Raw genomic sequence first — 20,352 nt, 5'->3', positions numbered from 1 at the left:
GAATTTGAATTCTGGGGCCTGGGAATGTTGATAGCTCATTAATACTATGTTGTCTTTTATCTGTGGCAACATTAAGTTGATGAATGCCAGTGTCATGTTAGTGGTGTTTTGCTACTAGGTTTGAGTATTTAATGTTGTATTTTATTTATCTTTTTCTTTTAAATATATATTGAGTTCAGTTTAGGGGCATATCTTTGTAGTTTGAGGCATAGGTGACAGAAAAGATACTTTACTAAATTGATTTGTTTATGTTATTTCTATTTTCCCCCCTAAAATGTGAGATAAAATTATGGATTGACAAGGTAAATGTTTGCTGTGAATGTTGATGACTGTTGTCAGGAGCAATTTAAGGAAGGACCCACTCAAAGATGGGGAACCCTTTTTTTATTTGGAAACAGAGTTTATTGAGGAAATTAGTTGTAAAATTGCCAGAAATTGCTAAAATGTGTTGTGACTATAATAATGGGTAAATGGCAAAATTACTCTATGAAATGTAGAGATTTCATCAGTATGATACTTATAGCAGCTGTCCATAGTGGGTGCTGGCCTCTAAGGAGGCCATGGAATAAATTGATTAATTGGTACAATCTATGCTCTTTAAACTATTTCTATATGTATCATGTCATTTTATAATAGACCTTTCATAGGGCTATAAGTTTCTCTAGATGAGGAAGATACTAAGTTGGATGATACAAGTAAGCAGGTGTAAAACTAACTCAGGGTATGCTGACATTGCAGTCAAAAAGTGAATGTGTCTTACACAACTTAAAAAAAACTGGCTTAATTTAAGTACCTTTTATACCTCATACAATTTTTGACACAGGTGCTGGCTCCTCTCCTGTTCCAAACTTTAGTTAAATATCCAAATAAATTCTGTAGATCACTATTTGATGGATTTAAAAAACCCTTGTGAATGTTAGAAATGCATTTAAAATTACATACTGTCTTGGAAATATTAGGAATAAACCCCAAGTTAATGCAAATGAATTCTGAATGATTTGTTGTTGTTTAAGCGGTCCTTTATCTTACTTGTCATAGTTTTTGGTATTCTTGTGGGCAAGAAGTACTGTTACCATTTCATAGACCTCTGTTTTACCCATCTTTCTCTTAAATGATATACTTTTATCGTATAAGCTGTATTTTTCACAGTTTATTTGATGGAGTCGTTGGTTTGTTGGGTGGTATATTTATTTTATGATATCATCATGTGTATCTGTCATGTACATTCAGTGACTAAACTTTCACAGTAAGTAGGAGTCACTTGACTTCCATCCTTTTCACACAGTGCCTTCATAATTACGTCTTAGCTCATTCACACAATCATGGAATAGTTAAGGTTGGAAGGAACCTCTGAAGATTATCTAGTCCAGTCCCACTGCCTAGGCAGAGTTAACTAGATATTCAGTCAAGGATATTTATCCAACAGTTCATCATTATTGTTTTAAGGCAAAAATCAGTCTAGATGTGTAGTACTTCTCATTTCTTTCCCTGTCTTCAGACTCCCTATGACTCAGATTTGCTGAAAAAATCCATTTTGTGTTTCCCTGAAGTCAAGCACAGTGATTCTTAGAAAGGCCAGGGGGTAGCCTATAGAACAGAACAGACTAGTTTTAAAACATAGAAGGCTTTATATTACTGTGTGCGTCACACAAAAACTGGTAATTTGTGGTAGCACACAAAAGAGCAACCATCTATCCTGGGGAATAAGCTCAGAGAAAAATTAAGTAAGTGTGAGAAAATATAAATGAAGAGCAGATTGATGGGATAAAATCATAGAAAACAGATTATAGGGTAATTTTAGGATTGAAGCTATTTCTGAATAATTGAACAGAGATGGTTGAGAATTTATGTGTTCTTGTTCACTTATTTTATTAGGTGAATAGGGAATTGTAGGAAGTTATAAGAGTAAGAAATAAAGCTTAAGAGAGCAGTGAGCTCTGGCTTCTAAGCCTGTAGAGAACAAGTAACCCAAGTGTATTAAACTGCTTAAATTAAATAGTCAAGCAGATATTATTTAGGATGATTAGAGATCTCTGTAAGTTTGCTTGTGAGAGCTATTTATCTGAATAATGTTATTACCTTGCCAAGTAAGTTTCTGTGAAAATGCAATCTTCCTTAGAGTGTATCTCCCTGATACTCTTGACATAAAATGTCATTTGATAAAGTCATAGATAACCCTCGTAGTAGAGTTTAATGCTGCCTTTGTTAATGTGTTATGTTATAAGGTTTGTTGTTGCTTGCTATCTTCTTAGAATCCTGGAGTGACAAAGAATTACCCAGTTCCAGCTTTGATATTAAATTGGAAAGGCAGAAGATGAAATCTCTTTGTACTAAAGCCGATGCAAAATTCAGGTCTAATGTTTTTGTAGAGAAAGGGAAAAGATTTGAGATACATCAAGCAAGTATCTGTAGAAGACAGATCTCCAGGAGTGTGAACCAATCTTAAGGGCTTTCTTTTCCTTTATGTTCTTGCATTCTATACATTCTATATCTCAAACTGGTATGGTTCATACTGTCCATAAAGGCACATAAGAAATTAGTGAGATAAAGCAGTTAGTTATCTGAAGAAAGTATTTAATGATGAAAAAAAAAAAGTGGCAAATTACTAAAAATGCTGTTTAACTATACCATACTGGAAAACAGCTGGCTTAGATGGAAACAGAATTTGAAAGTCCATATCTAGAAGATTTACGAAAGTAGCACTTGAACCATTTGTTTCTCAGAGCAATGAACATAACACAGATTTCCCAGGATAGATTTAAAATGACAAATGTTAAGATAAATGAGCATATATTAATATTTAATGTGTGAAAGTATAATATAAATACTGAGCTGCTTTGTTGTAGTAATGAAAATAAGAAAACTCAAAAACTTCCTAGCATACAGTTAAGGCATAGTTGTAATCTCTTACCAGTTGTTTATTTCATTAAATTTCAAGTTACAGCAATTAGGAGAACAGTATTATCCCAGAAGTTAGGTCTTGAACTAGAACTGACTTTTTTTTTTTTTTTTTTAAACTGATCAGTCTGTAGCATTTTTTCTTTGACTTTTATATTTTAATTATTTCAATTTAGTAGTAAACTTTTTCAGTAGCCTTATAAGGTAGCTGCATGTGTAAATACCACAGTGGAAACAATCTCTGCATCATACCATGCCTTTGTAATTAAGCAATGGTTGGGAGGCTGTCACTTGTAGGCAGATGTTTGCTAGCAGCCCATTCCTATGGACTACAAAGCTGTTACTTTTTCAGTGACTAACTTTAAACTTTCTATAATACTAATGTTTCCACAGGCTCAAGACGTGTAATGTTATAAGTACTCAAAGATTGGTTCCAAAATTTATATGGCAAGATTCTCAGCCAAAATAGTGATAAATGAGAACTGTTACTGAAGTGTCAACACTTTCAACATACACAAAGTTAAAAATATTCTACAAAGGAAATAGAAATTGGAGCAACTTTGTAGAAGCAATAATGATTTTTTAAAAAAAATATTTTTAGCCAGAAGTATTGAGTCATGAACTTTCAGGCAATTTCTTATTATCTAAACTGGAGCACAGTTTTAAAAAATATGAAATACTTGCCCCAAGAGGTCAAATCTGCTTATGCTATCCAAAGAGGTGTGGAATGTAAAGGAGAGGTGTTCTGTTTCCCTTCCTGAGATTGTATATGGCCACCTTGCACTAATTTTTATAGAGATTTAATAGATTAGATCAGGTAATGTCTTGCTGATTGCAAAAACTCATCTGAATTCACCAAATTGTGCATATCATGTCTATGTGTTTATTTATATATAAACTAAAATGCAAGGGCTCAGCAACATTGTAGGTGTATGTACAGGGTCTATATGTCTGCATCATGTGAAGTCTCCACATGCAAATGTAGTAAGGCAATAGAGAATTTTGTACGTGCCAAAATACCGATGGCAGTACTACTCTGCTTGATAGATTTTCTGATGGTTTTGATTGCCACTAAATGTTGAAAAGCTTTTGATGGCATTCTCAAGGCTTTTTTCTCTGAGTCCTGAGGGGAACAAGCTCTAGTGATCTCTTTTTTAGCTGCTTTTCCTCCCTGCACCAAGCATGAGATCACTAAGAACAAAAGCTTAGGAATAGTATTTAGGACAGAAAAAGAGCTATACAGTTTATACTGGTACATATTCACAGCAAGTGCAAGAGCCTTCATCATTTGTAGTTCAAAATCCAGATTCATGTGTACCTGTGTTGCTAATTTTCTCAGTTTTATGACCTAGTTATGTAAAAATTTGTAAGAGGAAGGGTGAAATGAACTTGATACTTTGGAAACAAAAAACATGATAAAGCAAAATGGGGAAAAAAATGTGCTCAAGAAGAGGAAAAAAATAATTTCAAGAACTGTCTGTGCTGTAAGGAAGAATGGAAGGACCAGATGTAGCTTTGAAATTTTTTATTGCAATATATACTATTCAATAATTTTTGAAGCCATAATTGAGGTTTGAGTTAAATAATCTTCAACTTTAGGTTAAATAGATTATGAGTTCAAAGTATACAAATATAAAAATTCAGAGAATCACAGAATCAATAGGGTTGGAAAAGACCTAATGATCATCAAATCTAATTTTACTGAATGCCAGTGTGCCCATTAAAACATATGGGTAGTACCCGTGGAAGTACCATGCCACTTTTTTGGACACTTGTGGGGAGGGCCAGTCCTCTGCTTCCCTGAGGAGCCTGTTTCAATGCTTAACCACAATTTCAGTGAAGAAATTTTTTCCTTCTAGGCAGCCTCAACCTCCCCTGGTGCAACTTGAGGCTGTTTCCTCTTGTTCTGTTGCCGGTTGCCTGGGAGAAGAGACCATCCCTCACATGGCTACAGCCTCATTTCAGGGGGTTGTAAAGAGTGATAAGGTCTCCCCTGAGCCTTCTTTCCTGCAGGCTGAACAATCCTTGTACCCTCAGATGCTCCTTGTAGGGCTTAAGACAGACGCTTCTCCATCTCCATTGCCCTTCTCTGGACACACTCTAGCACCTCAATGTTGTTCTTGTTGTAAACACAGGATTTGAGGTGGGGCATTTTGGGGAAAACAGTAACAAGTCAATTGGTATATTTTTTAAAATGTGTATTTCAAGACCTTTAGAAATATCCTTAATAATAAACTTATAATGCTATTTCCCTGTTCCCACTTAAAATCAGAAATAATACCTGCTAAATTTCTAACTAAACTAATTTGACTCTTCACTACTAGTTAGTGCTTAGGTTTAGTGTTTGGAATTAAATACCTTGTCAACAGTATTCTTTCCTTAATTTAATAGGCAGTTGTTTCATCATCATTCTAACTGAAAAACTTTTGAGCTGGGAGCCTCTATCAGATGACCAAAAAATAAAAAGGAAATGAGAAAAGGTTTGTATGAGCTTTCAAACTCAATTGTGATGATGGGATCTGAGGATTGGAAAAGCTCCCAAGCGTTCTCCTCCTTCCTGGTCTCAGTGTGAGGTGTTCTTTGACAGGCTGACAAGCTCTTGCTTGCCCTGACCCCAGGGAGATGCCCATTGCCTGGCTTGGGGGCTGCTCACTGCCAGCTGTGGTGATGGGACAGACCCTGGTGGTCAGGGCCTGCCCTGCTGACCCAGAGGATCCATGGGATCCTGGTCCCACAGAGCCCAAATATTCACAGCAACCTGATATCCTCAGTCTTCCTCTCAGAGATACACTCTGAGGAGCTTTCAGACTGTTGAAAGTGTAATTTTCAGAATGTCAGAAAATAAGAGAGTCCAAATGACACTGAGAAAGTTAGCTGGAGTAATTTTAAAATGCAAAAATCTGATGCATTCTTTTTCTTCTTTAACAGTTTTTGAGTACACTCAGGACTTAGCTCCAGTTCTGCACAAGTTCTGGAGTCTGTTTTCATCCTTTATTTATTTCTTCCTTTGAAAGCTCATCCCACTAGCAGGCTAAAATTAAGCCTTCCTGACTCCCTGTTGTTTGCCATATACTTTTCACTTGAACATCTGTTTAGAGAAGAGGGATTTGGTGGACATTTTTTATTAATGTGGACTAAAGATGTGTTGGCACATGCAGTCAATATTGTTTTTTTTTTTTTTTTTCACAAAGAAGTCCTTGTCTAAGTATCATTTAGTTCATAGCAATGGGTAAAATGAATCTGTCTTGCTGAGCCCCAGCAGGGAGGATGGATGGAAGAGGCAGATCGTGTTTTGGGTGTCAAGAGGAGGTTTTCCTCTGCAGCAGGAGCTGCTGCTCTCGTTCTACCTCCTCCATTCCCTGTTGCAGAAGTCACTTGCCACTGTATTTAGGAAGCATCGTCCAATTCTGACTGAGTTTCTAAGAAGCATTTTTCCTAAGTGTCATAGAATTCAATGAGAATGTAATTTGGAGGGTGAAGTTCAATTCTTCTGATTACTGAGTGTTACCCAAACCATTGGTAGCAGCAGGTTTGGGGAGGTCTCCTTTAGACCAGTGGACAGTGATTGCCTTCTCTTCTTGGCCACTCTTTGCAAGGCCACAATAAGTTTTAAATTCTCATTACAAGAAAGCCAAAATCAAGTGTTTATCCTATTAAAGGTTTTTAATGTTTGTTTCCTTTTATAATTTGCATCAAAAGACCAGTTATAAGTCATGAACCAAAACCAAGGTGTGACCTGTAATGGAAGCTTTGGCAGTGAGCCTGCAGCCCTAGATATGGGCAACAGAGGACATGTCAGTCCCTCCTTTCTGCCAATTCAGTAACAACCATCAGGCATCTCTTACCAACACAGACTTGCTACAGCCCTGAGTAATGCTTCATGAGCTGCTTTTACTGAGAACAGTTTTTACTCAATGGTGCTGCATATAGGTTTGTTGGCAAGCCTGGCCTTTATAATATACTGGAATTTCTAGACCAGTAAAGCTTTGGATTAAGCACAGCAGTAGCTTGAGTAAAAAGCATTGTCCTGTTCTCTGAATGAAATGAACTAGGTAAAAAGAAAAAAAGGTTGTGCATGTAAATTTAGATACACACACATTACTGTATTGTTGTATCCACAAAAGAAAGTCCATAGAACCTGTCTAAAAATAGTAACGCCAACTGATTGCTGGATTTATCTCTGTGCTTCTCTTTGGTTTATCTGTCAAGAAGAGCTTTTGAGTTTGAGTTAGGCTTTGTTGGCATGCAGAAAATTGTGTACATATGGTTGGACCTTTTGCTTTTCTAAGTCATAATAATATGTATAGAAAAACTCCATGAAGCTTTTATACTTTTTATGCCTGCGATGTGTTTCATATTGTGTTAAGTTTACAAAAGGCATATGGACATAGAAACTGGTTATTACTCTACATGTTATTGTAGGTGTTAAAATTAGTTATGGTCCAATAAATAATAAATATGCAGGTTGTTATGACTTTCTGTTGAGAGTTATAACTCAAAATCATTTTTTTCTAATGTTTATTTCCTTTTAAAATGAAAAGTATTTCTGTGTACCTAGTTCTATGTAAGTTGTCTTATGAGTCTTTTTAGGTAAAAAATTATTTTGAAGAAAGAGGATGAGGAGATGAGAAGAAAATGTAGGAAAAGTGTGTGATCTGTGCAAGTTTTCTTTATGTTTTATGTTTTCTGATTACAGGAGAAATGGTACACATAATTCCAGTCTCAACTGAGTGCTCAATTTTCTACATCTTGAAGTTGAGTCACTTTAGAAAGTGAATAATAATTTTTAATGTGGGCTAAACCTCAAACTGTTTTGAATTTAGTATGTAAATTTGTCTTCAGTTATAAAAAGTACCTTTGTCAGGGCTGAGAGATAGTTAAGAAAAAAACAAGTCACTTTGATACTTTTGCTTTCATAGATGCAGGTTTCATATTTCCCATGTCATTGTTTTAATTGTTCTGCCTTTATTCTTCATCCCAAGTCACATCTTTATCGTTTTGGAGCCTTAATTTAAAACAGAATTTCTGCAGCATGGTGTAGAATCCAGCTACTTTTCTCCCATGTAGTTGTAATAGCTTTTCAATTAGCAGTCTTTCACATCATGCCTTTCCCATTTATTCTGCTCCAAACTCACTGGGGCGTGAGGTAGGAAATGGCATCTCACCTCATCCAAGGCAAACTCTGAAGCCTGGGTCAGAGTTTCCCTTTTTCTCCTTTCACCCTCTTGACTAAATGCAAATTGCAACAGAAGATGGGTTGAGCAGTAAGAGTTGAAATCAATTCAGGCAGGGGACAGAACTGAAGGTCTTCTGTATTTTGACTGAATACCTAAAGCACTGCCCTAGTGGGTAATAAAAAATAACAAAATGGTAAAAGCAAAGAGAGATTTTTCATGAAACAAACATCATATTTCAAACTACATTAAATTTGTATTGTGCCAGCTATAACTTTGCAGATAACATGGGATTTAAGCACTGCCATGGCAGGCTATATACTATGTATACACATATTTGGAAGCCGTCACTCTTGAGGAGAGCTTGGAATGCAGAGACTTAACAAAGAAAGAAATTGTCCTTAATTTTAAAAACAGCTAAGAGTTTAAAACCATATTTGTGTTTTAACATGAATAGTGCTTATGAGTTTACTGAAATTGCCTGAAGTGCTAAGATGCTAAGGTGTGCAGAGCATCTGTACTTTTAGGAAACAGATTACAGGTTCTGTTCTGATGTTTGTATTTCCACCAGCATTTTACAGTGATTATTTAAATAATTTGGATCGGACAAAACTGTAAAGAAATCCATACCATTGTTTTAACCTCCTATTTATTTCCCATTTTTAGAAAAAACAATCTTTTTTTTAAATTTTAAAATTCTAGATACTTTGTATATATTTTCTCAATTTTTTTTCTTTTTTTCTTATTTTTTTGATGAAAAGCGTGTACTTAACTATTTTTTAAGTGGAGTTGATAACATTTTATTGGAGTTTCTATTCCATACAGCTTCTAGGACAGTTTTTTGTTGGCTTTTTGGTTGTTTCTTTTTTAATGTGATTCCTGAAAAAGAGTAGAAAATGATCCTATTCTTCATATCCCTTTAGGACAACTTATTAAAGCTGAAACATGTTCCCAATATTAGTTTGCCTACTTTAGGCTGAGGAAGAAGAATTAATTTTTTATGAGGGTTGTCAGCACTGTTAAGGAGCATGCAGGCAGAAGATGGTGTGTTGGCATTCTTCTTAAAATATCGATATGTCATTTTGAACATTTTGAAAGATCTCTGTTCTAGCTTGGATACTGTCACATGAACTGAAAAAAATGATTGAATGACTGTGAACAAAAGACTGTAAAAAATGATTATGCCTTGGCAATAGTACTCGAAATAATTGCAGCCCCTGACCTGAACGTGTAAATATTTTCAAAAGTTTTGCTGGACAACTAGAGCAGAATTTACATCTGCAGACCTTTATTTTTTGGACAGTAATTTCAAACATCAAGGCGATGCTTTTGGATGCAACTGTTTTAAACTCGTACATGAAAAATGTGAAATGTTGTTGTTACAATAGAGCATATTTTCTTTCTTGATACTTGATTAGGAAAATGTAAAAAAAATGAAAAGCAAGAATTTAATTTCATTTCAATAAATAATGGAACATAGTTTTCGCTTTTAATTGCAATTGCATAGGCATAATACTGATTTAAAGATTAATAGACTATCTGGCAAAATATGAAATGAAAGCATAGTCATTGCTGAAAGAAAACTTCAAGACATTGTTTTAAAACTACTAGAAAGCACTCCATTTCTATTTTATTTATGTATTTTTTAAATTTAGATAATAAAAGATGTGTGGAGAGACCTTGCTGTTTTTCTGTTTGACGTTTGATGTTTGTGCTTAAACTTTCCTCCAAAGTTCAGAAAAATCCTTTTGTAGGATGAGGCTCAATCACCTCTGTCAATCATCTGCTCATCTCACACTGCTACTTTTGTAGCTATTGCCATCATTACCATAAGATACAATGATTTTTATATACAACCATGTATGTGAATACTGAAAAATATATTAAAATAATAGAGACCAAATAAAAATAAAATTTTGTCAGTCATCAGTTTGTGTTCTTGTCCTGGTCATTAAGTGTCTAACCCACCAGCTTCGAAATTACAGCTGATAATAAAATTTTTTGCTTAACATATTTATTTATTTATTTATTTTTACATGAAGTTGTGATTTTTTTTTCTTGCAATTCAAATGACACAGCAATAAGATTACAGATTATTTTACCAAGTAAATATCTGCATTGATTGCCTGTGAGACCTGCTAAACTCCATTGTTTATATTTGACAGTAACATTGAAATACATCCAGTTAATGAAAAGAAACTATTTTATTGGGGTCACACATAGTCTCAGATGTTTTTATTTAAGAAAATTTGGTAAACGAAAAATGTTGGGAAAAGTAATTCTTATTACTGTGTAAACTGTGTATGGGAGTGGGAGGGAAACACCTCCTCCCAACACCACTTAAAACTGAATCTTAGTGAATTATCCTGTTTATAGCTGCTATGAACTGTTACAGAACTCTTACATAACTATTGTTCAAATCCTTGGCTGCTACATTTTCTGCTTTCAGGTCATATAATTTGCTAAATTTATGTTTTAGAGTCACTTTTAAGATGTTGTATTTCCTTAAAATCTAAGAACTATTATAATGCCTTATTTTGTTGATTTAATTAAGAAAAGGCATATTAGGTCCTAATGTTTGTAATATTAAGTACCTAAATAATTGCTCTAGAGAGCCCTGTTCTTGTTTCACTCTTTGCATCTCTCCTTTACTTCCAGGTTTTGTTGTAGAAATAAGATTGCAGATGCAAAGTTCACCTATTCTCTTATTCATTGCTCTGGTACTCATTACTAGTTCATGGTGTTGTGGCCATTATGCACATTTGACCATTGTACATTTTAAAGAAACAAATGAGTTACACTTGTTTTTCTTGTATTGCTGAGATATTTAATGTGGAAAAGATAGTTATGTGCCTGATGAGTTCTAAATGAATCTCAATTCAAGGGTTTAATGTAATTTCAGCTTATGGAAATAATTGCTTTGTTATTCTGCACAAAGTTAAAAAAAAAGGGGAAAATTATATCTACCGGATTCTGAACTGCAGGGATTTATTTGCACAGTTCTGTTAGACAAAAGTTACTGAAGGTGATAGTTTTTTGAATACCTGAGAGGTTTGCAAAAATTGAGGCTTTGAGAGCAACATTTGTTTTCTGTGATGTGACCACTGAAAGAGTTTTTTTTCTGGAAGGTTACCATTTATCTTGATATTGTCCAACTCCTCTACTCACTAGCAGCTCTGCCAAAGGCGATTTTGTACTGCTGGTGGAAATGACCATGTTTTGTGGTTGACTCAAGGTCAAGTAAAATGACTTGAAGTAGTCCTGAAAAAAACACCTTCAGAAGTACTCTATTTTACAGTTAAGGATTAGATCAAAGAGTGGTTTTTTTTCTGAGCATTTTGTGTTTACTTGCTGGTTTTTACAGTACTTAAAAAGGTAAAGTATGTTCTCATTTTCTTTGTGCCCACAGCTCTCATGCAGCTACAGAAAATTACTAATGTGCATTGCGAAAAGCTATTAGCAGTTTTGATAGTTGTTTTTTTAATTACAGTTCATATTATGCAAATCAGTGTTCTGTATTTTTAATTTCTCTCTCTTTATTTTTTTTATCCAGATTCCACCAAGAAAATTAAGGATGTCTTAGAAGAATTCCATGGCAGTGGTGTGTTAGCAAAATATAATCCTGAAGGGGTAATTTTTCTTGTTTCTTAATGATCAGAAATGATGGGCACAATTAGTAAATTATATAGCATTCTTAGCATTTTAAATAGAAGATTATTTATAAATCACGTATTTGGGGTATTTGAAAGATTTTGAAAGCAAAAACCCAGGATGTCATATGATCTGGAATATCCCTGTAGTCGGTTGGGGTCAGTTATCCCAGCTGTGCCCCTTCCCAAATTCTTACGTATCTTCAGCTGCCTCACTGGTGGGCCGGTGAGAAAAGGCCTTGACTCTGTGTAAGTAACTAAAACATCCCTGTGCTATCAGCACTGTTCTCAGCACAAATCCAAACACAGCTCCATGCAAGCTGCTGTGAAGCAAATTCACTCTTATCCCAGCCAAAATCAGCACACAGATCCCCTTCTCTCCCCCACCCTCCCAAATAAAAACCAAACACCCAAAACACCTCCACAACCCTTATCGTAAGATTAATAGGGTTTTCAAGTATCTGAAGATTGGAAACGTTAAGCATAGTTTCAAAAGTTGTAAAAGTGAAGTCCATTAAGATTTCTTTTGAAATTCTGTTTCCCTTGTGTTGTTTCTGGTGGGATTTTCTGATGTTATGAAACAAAGAATTCAGCTGAAAAAAAGCTATATATGCATATTGTCACCACACATTCACCACTAGACAAAGTATTCTGATTTGGCTGGAAGAAAAAGCCAGATTGCTTTCTTTTTTTATTCTCAATTGAAATTTACATTTGCTTAGCACATCCTAATAGTGTGATTCAGAATGTAGCTAAATAAAAACCTGTTTCAGTAATGTTTCTAATAGTAATATTTCTGACTGTGCTCACATTATGTGAAATTCAGAATAGAAACATGTGCTAACCATTATGAAAATTACTAGATCTTACATTTCAGGATGTAAAATGCAAAAAATTATTGAAAATATATCAGCAATAATACAATTATCGTTAACTAATGAGTTATAGCTTATTAAGTATTGAAAAATCATTTGATGCTTTGAACTTGGCCAGGCATAACGCTAGTCATTTTAGTCAGTTTCTGAGGAAAAAAAAAATTAGTAATTCAGTAAAAGAGTGTGAGTTCATCCTGTAAATTATCATCTTAGATTTAGTTAAATACATTATAGGATTCTAGTTAAATACATTCATAGAATATAAATGGATGGGAATGCTATGAACATCCACAGGCTGTAGGACCTCCATTACCTGCTTTTTGTTAGAATGTAGACATACTCTTTGTTTTGTTCCTTTGCTTTAGCAAAAATGTGTATTGATAAAATGGTATTAATCTATTATATGTTTTTTCGTCTAATTCTTCACGTATTTTCAGTCATCATACATGTTCAGTTTGTGAAGTGTACCCTGTTAAAGTAAAAAATAACTGCATTTTATGTGTGTTTAAATAATATTTTGCCATATAGGTAAAATATTTTTGAATTGTCAATTGTATATAAACATGATTATCTAAAGTGGTGTGATTAGTCTCTTTTAACAAAGTGATTCTTCCCATTTGGGGCTACATGGAAGTTGAGTCATGACAAGATTGGTACCCAGGAAAACTGCTCTGATTGAAGGCAGGTGAATTGGCAAAATCTGTGCAAAGCTGGAATTAATGAGCACAGTTGGTCTTGAGATGAGTCTGTGGCTCTGCGTGGTGTCTCCCTGTTCATTTCACAGCTCTTCATTTGCAGAATTCTAACAGTGTACTGAAACATCCAGAGCAGCAGAGTACCCAGGGCAGGGAACAGGACAGGAGAAGGGTAGGGGAAGAAGGAATTCAAGACAGGCATCCTGTGATGACTTCAATGTCTTCAGCAGGAATCAAGCTATTCACTACTCCTGGGTCAATACTGGCCCTAGGCTAACCCTGGCAACTTTTGTACTCTGCTAACTTAGCACTTAGACTTCAGTGGGTGCAACATAAAGAAAACATAGCTAGCAGCAAAGCTACTTTGGATCTAGTAAGATTTGTTAGCTCAAGGTTCATGCCATAGCTGAACTAGAAGCAAAATGGCTGAAATTTTCTCTGGCACTGAGTGAATAATCAATTCTGACAAGCAAACTGCCTTTGCACAGGTGTGTCCATATTTTTGGCATGCATTCAGCATGCTGTGTGGATAAACTCTTTACAGAATGATCTGCAAGTTGATTTTATGTGGTTGGATGAGGACTCTGTGGATTTGGTATAAGTGATTAACTATTATCTGTAAGTGAGATGACAAAAATTAACTGATCCAGCTGGCATAAGTCTTAGTATAGCTATTTCTTTCCATATATTATGTACAACACTTCTACTTTGTTGTTTTGTTTTGTAGAGGATACCATCATATTGTCATTTTACCTCTCTCTTTCCTAGATGGTTATAAAGACTCCAAGTGGTTTAAGTCTTGTTCTACCAAAAGATGATGCCAGTTTTTTACCAATAAACATGGGTCACAGACCTATGACAAATTCAGCAAAGTGATATATTTACTTAAATATTAGCGTAACTATTTAAAGGCTTCAGGAATTTATTCCACTCCATTGGTTCCACAATGCAGTTTTTAATCACAGGCTGATCTAATGGAATGCAAATAGCAAAAGAAAAGCCACTGGTATTCAAAACTTGTTACCTGAAATAACGTGGTTTGCTTTACATTATTTTATACCTTGTTGAGTTTAGGATTTTAGGATTAGGGGAAATGGTGTATATAATTATCAGAAGGTTATCTACTATAGGGAGTTTATTTATGGAACTTTTACTCTGTGATTTCAATGTAAGGGAGATGCCTGAAACTTCTACAAATACTACTGAACACCTGCCCTTTCATGTTCTTCTCTAAGTCAGTATCAAAGACGTAATTAAGAATAGATTTTATTCATGGTATAAGACACATAGTTTAAGACCAGCCTCTTGGAAAGCTGTGATTGATAAATATTTTTTTCATAATTTGAGATCTATTTATATTAATTAACTTCATCCATTTCACTTTGAGGGGAGCATTGAATAGGATGACAAGAACTAGGAAAAGAGGTAGAGCTAAAGATGCTATCTAAATGGGCAGTAAATACACAGTATTGTGTGCTTGTAGACCTAGTGTTGTCATCCTTTTTGAGTGCATCCTAATTTTTTGTTTACAGAGGAGTCCATTGGTTTTCTTGGCCACCTGGCCCATGTTCAACAGACTGTCAAGCAGCATCCCCAGCTGCTTTTCTGCTGGGCAGCTTTCCAGGCAATTTTCCCCCAGCCAGTGGAGCTGCCTGGGCTCACTGTGCAAGGACCCAAGTGCAGGACTGACACTTAACCTTGTTGAACCTCATGTCACTGGCCTTAGCCCAGTGATCCAGCCTGTCCACATACCTATGCAGAGCCTTCCTACCCACAAGCAAGAAATCAAAGCTCTTTCCCAGCAGGGCATCATCCTCAGACTGACTAAGGTGCAAGTCATGCCTTTGTCCAGATCATTGATAAAGATAATTCGACAGGACTTGGTGGGTCCTGGGAAACACAACTTCCTACTGGCTGCCAACTGGATATAACTCTACTGACCACCACTCCCTAGGCCCAGCCACCAGGCCAGTTTATTACCTAGCAAAGGTGCACCTGTCTAAGCCATGAGCAGACATGAGAATCCAGTGTTCAAGGCTGTACTGAAAACCTTCAAGGTCTTTTCCAACCTTGATGACAACGATTCTACAGAAGGTCAGATAGACAATATCTTCATCTACTAAGCAGGTCACCTTGTCACAGAAGGGATTTAGGTGTCAAGGACCCAGGAGTCAAGCAGGGTCTGCCTTTATGAAAGTCCTGCAGGCCTGGCTTGATCCCCTGGTGCTCCTGTATGTGTCATGTGGTGGCACTGAAGATCGTCTCCATGATCTTTCCACTTGTATTTTAGAATATTCAGTTCTGATAACTGAATTCATTTTCATTTACAGCTCTTCTTTTTAACAATTTTTTATGGTTTTTTTTTAAGTACACATGGAAGAAATACTAACATTGTATTTATTTGTCTTGGTTATCTGTCATTGCATGTTTAGAAATAAATTGCTTGCACTGTCTAATAATCACTAGAGAGCTGAGCTGACTTAAGCATTTTCTTGATTTATGAGCTAATGCAAGAAAATGGGGTAGTCCATCTAATATCTTAAACCTGCTCATCTAAATCACTAACTTTCATTAAAAATACTTCATTATAAAGACAGAGCTTGAGTGTTATGACACTGCACTAATGTATGTATGTTCTTTCTTTCCTTGCATGTGTTACAGAAACAAGATATACTTAATCAAGTAAGTAATGCTAATTTGATTTTTTTCTTTCTTTATGCATAAGTGCAGTATATTTTATTTTGTAGGCTTCCACTGAAATTTACTTATTAATAAATACTGCATGTGGCTATTTTTTCTGATAATAAAGTAATATTTAAATCTGAAACCACAATGCATTCCTTTTCTACTGGCAGAATTTTTCACTGAGGGGATTTCATTTTTGTCATTCATAGTACATACTTTTACTAACATTAATTGAGTTGAATATGAGAAATAAGTTAAGAGCAAGTAATTGACTTGTTCCATACTTGTCATGGAAATTTCTCTTTACTGTGAGATCGCATAATGGTCTGTATTATTCTGAAATGACAAGAACACATCTCAGGAAAAAAATATTAAATACTGATTTCTATAACCATATAATACTATTTATATGTAGCAGGCTTAAAATTGCAGATTTATTAATTTGAATAAGGCTTATGCTGTGCTTTAAGCGATTATGACTTTACAGCAATTAAAAGAGAAATGGGTAAAATGCTGATCATCAACCCAAGAAGCTGCACCTGAGAATCTTCAGTAGCCTCAAACAAGGTATAAAAGTAGAATGTGAGGGAAAAAAAAAAAAGAAGGAAAAGAAGAAGGACTAATCAAATGAATCAAATGGACTATTTTTTTAAGTGACCTAGTTATTCTTTCTTGGTAACACAAAGGTGTTAAAAACCTCCAGCTTTGCTGTTCTGGGAAGAGGCAGCTGGAACATGAGAACAATAGAAAGTCAAGAGAGAGAAAGGGATAGTTTTGTAGGAACCACTAACTTTCAAGGGTCAGAGACCAGTTGAGCTTTTGGAGATGTGTTAGTAAGAGCAGAACTCCCCACTGACAACAGGACTTTCTTCAGATGACCAACGCTATTTATTTTTTTAATAAGCTAACAGAGTGACTTCAGAGAGTCCTGAAAGAGAAGGTTTCAATATTAAAGCAGTGTGTCTCTGAACAATCTTGAGTGTAATCTCATCAGTATTCAGCTAATTATTTTGTCAAATGAGTAGGTGAATAATAGTAGAATCAACAAACTAAGTGAAATCTGGGAATTAATATCACGCTGGAAAAGCGTGATGTAATGAATGCACGTGTGCAGAGTAGAGTGTTGTGTACCCTGGTCCAGCTGTCATTGTCAGATAAATTGACATGTTGATCAAAAGATGAATGCAATGTATCATTGTGGTTTAGTCATGAAGAGGAGAAGAATTTTACTGGCATGTTGTACATGGGTTCCTGTGGCCACGGCAGTCTGCAAAATAGACAAAATTTGTAAAAAGAGGTAGTGTCTTGGGCCCATTGACATTAGTGGAGAAGTAGTTAAAATTTCAAGCACACAGGAATATGGTTTGAAAGGATATTTTGTGTTCTTTGCCTCCGCTATGTTCTTTATGTGACAGAAAATATTAAATTACTGTAAAGATCTTGCTGTATTATAATATATTAAGTATATAATATATGAAGTATTTCCACTACAAATAGGAGGTTTTAATTTTCTATAAAAAAGGTACTGCAGAAGTCACATCTTTCTACTTTTGTCCAAATGATGGGATGAAGTGAACTCAAATTGGAACTAATTTACAGAAGGTTAGTAGGATGTGCAGAATTATAGCATCTATAATGTAGGAGATGCCTGTCCCTCACATACAAGAAACTTAAGTTGTATCTTGCTAGCTACAGAGGAAAAGAATGTAGCATCTTGTGTGTATAATCGTCAGAAACCTCTAGGTTTCAGACTCTGGGTCCTCTTTTTCTGGCTCCATGGGCAAAATTTCTAGGGAAAGCTTTCTGGATGCCTAGAGAGTAGGGAAGCCTGCCAGGCAGAGATGTTGGCAGTCTGGCTGGGTGCCTGCTTTCTGTGGAGCGTGTTGAGGCACTGAGGTGTAAAATATTTCAGATAGTCAATTTCTGCTTCAAAACCATTCAGTTTTGAACATTTTTTATTATCTTTACTGGTCTCTCATTTAGTCAGTCTGTGCTACCAGTGCTAATCTTCTTCTTTGATATCCTCCTTTACTTTTGATACACTTCTCTGCCCTAAGGACTTATTTTTATCATTTTTTTCTTTACATTATTGTATTTCACAGTAGTCTATGTTTAAACTTTATGAACTTATTACCACTTTAATTTACATGTCACATGTTAAAAAAGAGAAGGAGCTTTAGACAGACTATTTAATGATGATGGGGGGGTATTATTTTTTTTGTCTTCATTATGAAGAACAATATATTATGTTTTGTATTTTTTAGTGTGATGGCTTCAGCTATGCTTGAGTCACCTGCATGGTGAATAAATAATGTTTATGAAGCTGCATAGGAAAACAAAATATAGCAAAAATACTTTCAGTCATAATTTACTGCAGGAATTAATCAACAAATCAAAATGACTTGAAGTTTTCTTGTGCAGTAGAGATACTGATATATACGAATGTATACATATATAATTGAGCAAATGCCACTGTTCGTATCCTTTTAGTTATTTATAAGCTTTTATACTATACTTTTACTCTACTATAATTTTAAATACTGGTGAGGAGAAAGTCAAACTTCGGTCAATTATTGTAGCGCCTCTTTTACTAAAATCTGTATATTTACTTAGTATGGAGTGGATGTAAATTGTTGACAGATGAAATTTGACAGGGACACTTTAAAACTTATTCTGTTGATGTATGTTATTATTCCAGGTGAAGGTTCCAGTTAAGCTCAGATTGTGTTAAATCTCTGCAAACTATTCATTCATGAAGTGAAAGTTTATTAATTTGTATTCTTTAAAACTTAAAGAGGGAGGAATGAAAAATAACAGGTAACATGACATTGTCATGTATTACTTTTCTTACTAAAAGTGTTGTGGCAATATTTTTAAAAAATGGAGCAGAAATATCCTCCACAAAAATTTGCAATGCACAGGTAATTACAGGTAAAATATATGAGAATACCACTTCCATAGAACATGCATAGGAAAATGATTTTTCTAAATTCTAAGCACATTATGAAAATACCAGTTCAGACATGTTTGGCCATGAGTAGGTTTTTACAGAATCTGCACATGCAGATACATTTTTTGTTTCAACCAGAACTTTTTGTCATAATTGACAATTTTCATGGATTCATTAATTTTGCTATTTTATTTGGCCTTTGTCTGAACTATGCTACCTACCCCATTTTTCCTGACCAGTTCTTCTAGGACAGAATGCAAACTTTCTGTTTATCACTTTGTTTGATATGTAATAATTCCAAGTAGATTTTGAATGATGATCTCCTACAAGAGCCTTCTAGAAGCATGTAATTCATCACTCTTCTTAAAAAAGAAATCTCACCTTTGTATAGTAAATGTAGCATATTCAGTAAGTAAAATACAAGTTCCTACGTGTGTAGTATTTAAGGATATACAAACTTATGCACATATAGGATTATATATTAAGGAAAACCTGCTGATAAAAAAGTGCTTGAGTTTTTTTACATGCGTGTAAGTTTGAGATGAGACTGCAGTAGCTGGTGAATACAATTCAGACTTATTTTGGTAATTAGTATCAGTTTATTTTAATAGCATGAAAATGTTTTGCTTAAAAATCTAATTATTGCATAAAAATGGAGTTTTCCCATTTCCATTTTGTTTAGCTTCTTTGAAGATCAGAGGGAAAATTTTGGCAGTAATTTACGTCTGTGTATTGGTAATATCTAAATATTATTTGTCCATGTGGAGTATTTGGTAGAGCAGCCTGTGAGAGCATGTTGGTTTTAAATTTTTTTTTTTTACAATATTCATGTCAGTAGATAGGAATTTGAATGCTGATATAGCTAAGAAATAGTTTTATTTGATTACCAGAATTTTCAAAATTAATTGTGTAAAAACTGTTAAATTGAATGCTTAGATTAGAAAATGGTAAGGGCTTTGAATTTAAACTGAATTTTACTGATTCCCAAAGCCAGTCTTCATGAGGAATTTAAAATTTGATTCAAATGAACATTTAAAATAAATTTTCAACACCAAGAACTTATGCATTCTCATGTGAGTAATGGGTTTTAGCTTGTTAATTCTCTGTATATAGTCTCTCCACTTTTTTCCACATCTTTTGGCAATGTCAGGTTTTGACATGTGATAATCAGTGAATCTTCAAGACTCTGACTTTTGTGGGAATGCTTTAGCACTGGTATTCACAGCTAATCACATCATTGTCACTAATGCACTCACATTAGTGTTTGCCAGTGTTGTCATAGCACAATGTGTGAATCAAGGCCCTGTAATATCTACTCTTATTCAACAGTTCATTTTTCACATATTGGATCAATATCAATAGTTTAAAAAGAAATAATCAGTTAAAGGAACTTACCCAATTAAAAAAAAAAAAAATAACCCAGGG

The 20,352-nt window shown here is 34.8% G+C and overlaps 1 protein-coding gene across 9 annotated transcripts in view; it reads left to right on the top strand.

Annotated features, from left to right (window-relative positions):
- DGKB (diacylglycerol kinase beta) overlaps positions 1–20,352 on the top strand; it is a 332,324-nt gene that overhangs the window by 49,997 nt on the left and 261,975 nt on the right. For 7 of the 9 annotated variants that reach the window (XM_072925562.1, XM_030264748.4, XM_030264750.4 and 4 more), the window contains exons 3-4: positions 11,626–11,702; positions 15,954–15,974. In XM_072925562.1, coding sequence (XP_072781663.1) covers positions 11,626–11,702; positions 15,954–15,974 — 98 coding nt within the window. The remainder of the gene's footprint in view (positions 1–11,625; positions 11,703–15,953; positions 15,975–20,352) is intronic. The other 2 variants (XM_012571699.5, XM_012571702.5) reach the window with 1 other exon arrangement.

This window comes from Taeniopygia guttata, chromosome 2 (assembly GCF_048771995.1).
Source record: "Taeniopygia guttata chromosome 2, bTaeGut7.mat, whole genome shotgun sequence".
NCBI classification, from domain to species: domain Eukaryota; kingdom Metazoa; phylum Chordata; class Aves; order Passeriformes; family Estrildidae; genus Taeniopygia; species Taeniopygia guttata.
The sequence above is the reverse complement of the archived record's forward strand: the minus strand, read 5'-3'. Positions and strand labels throughout refer to the sequence as shown.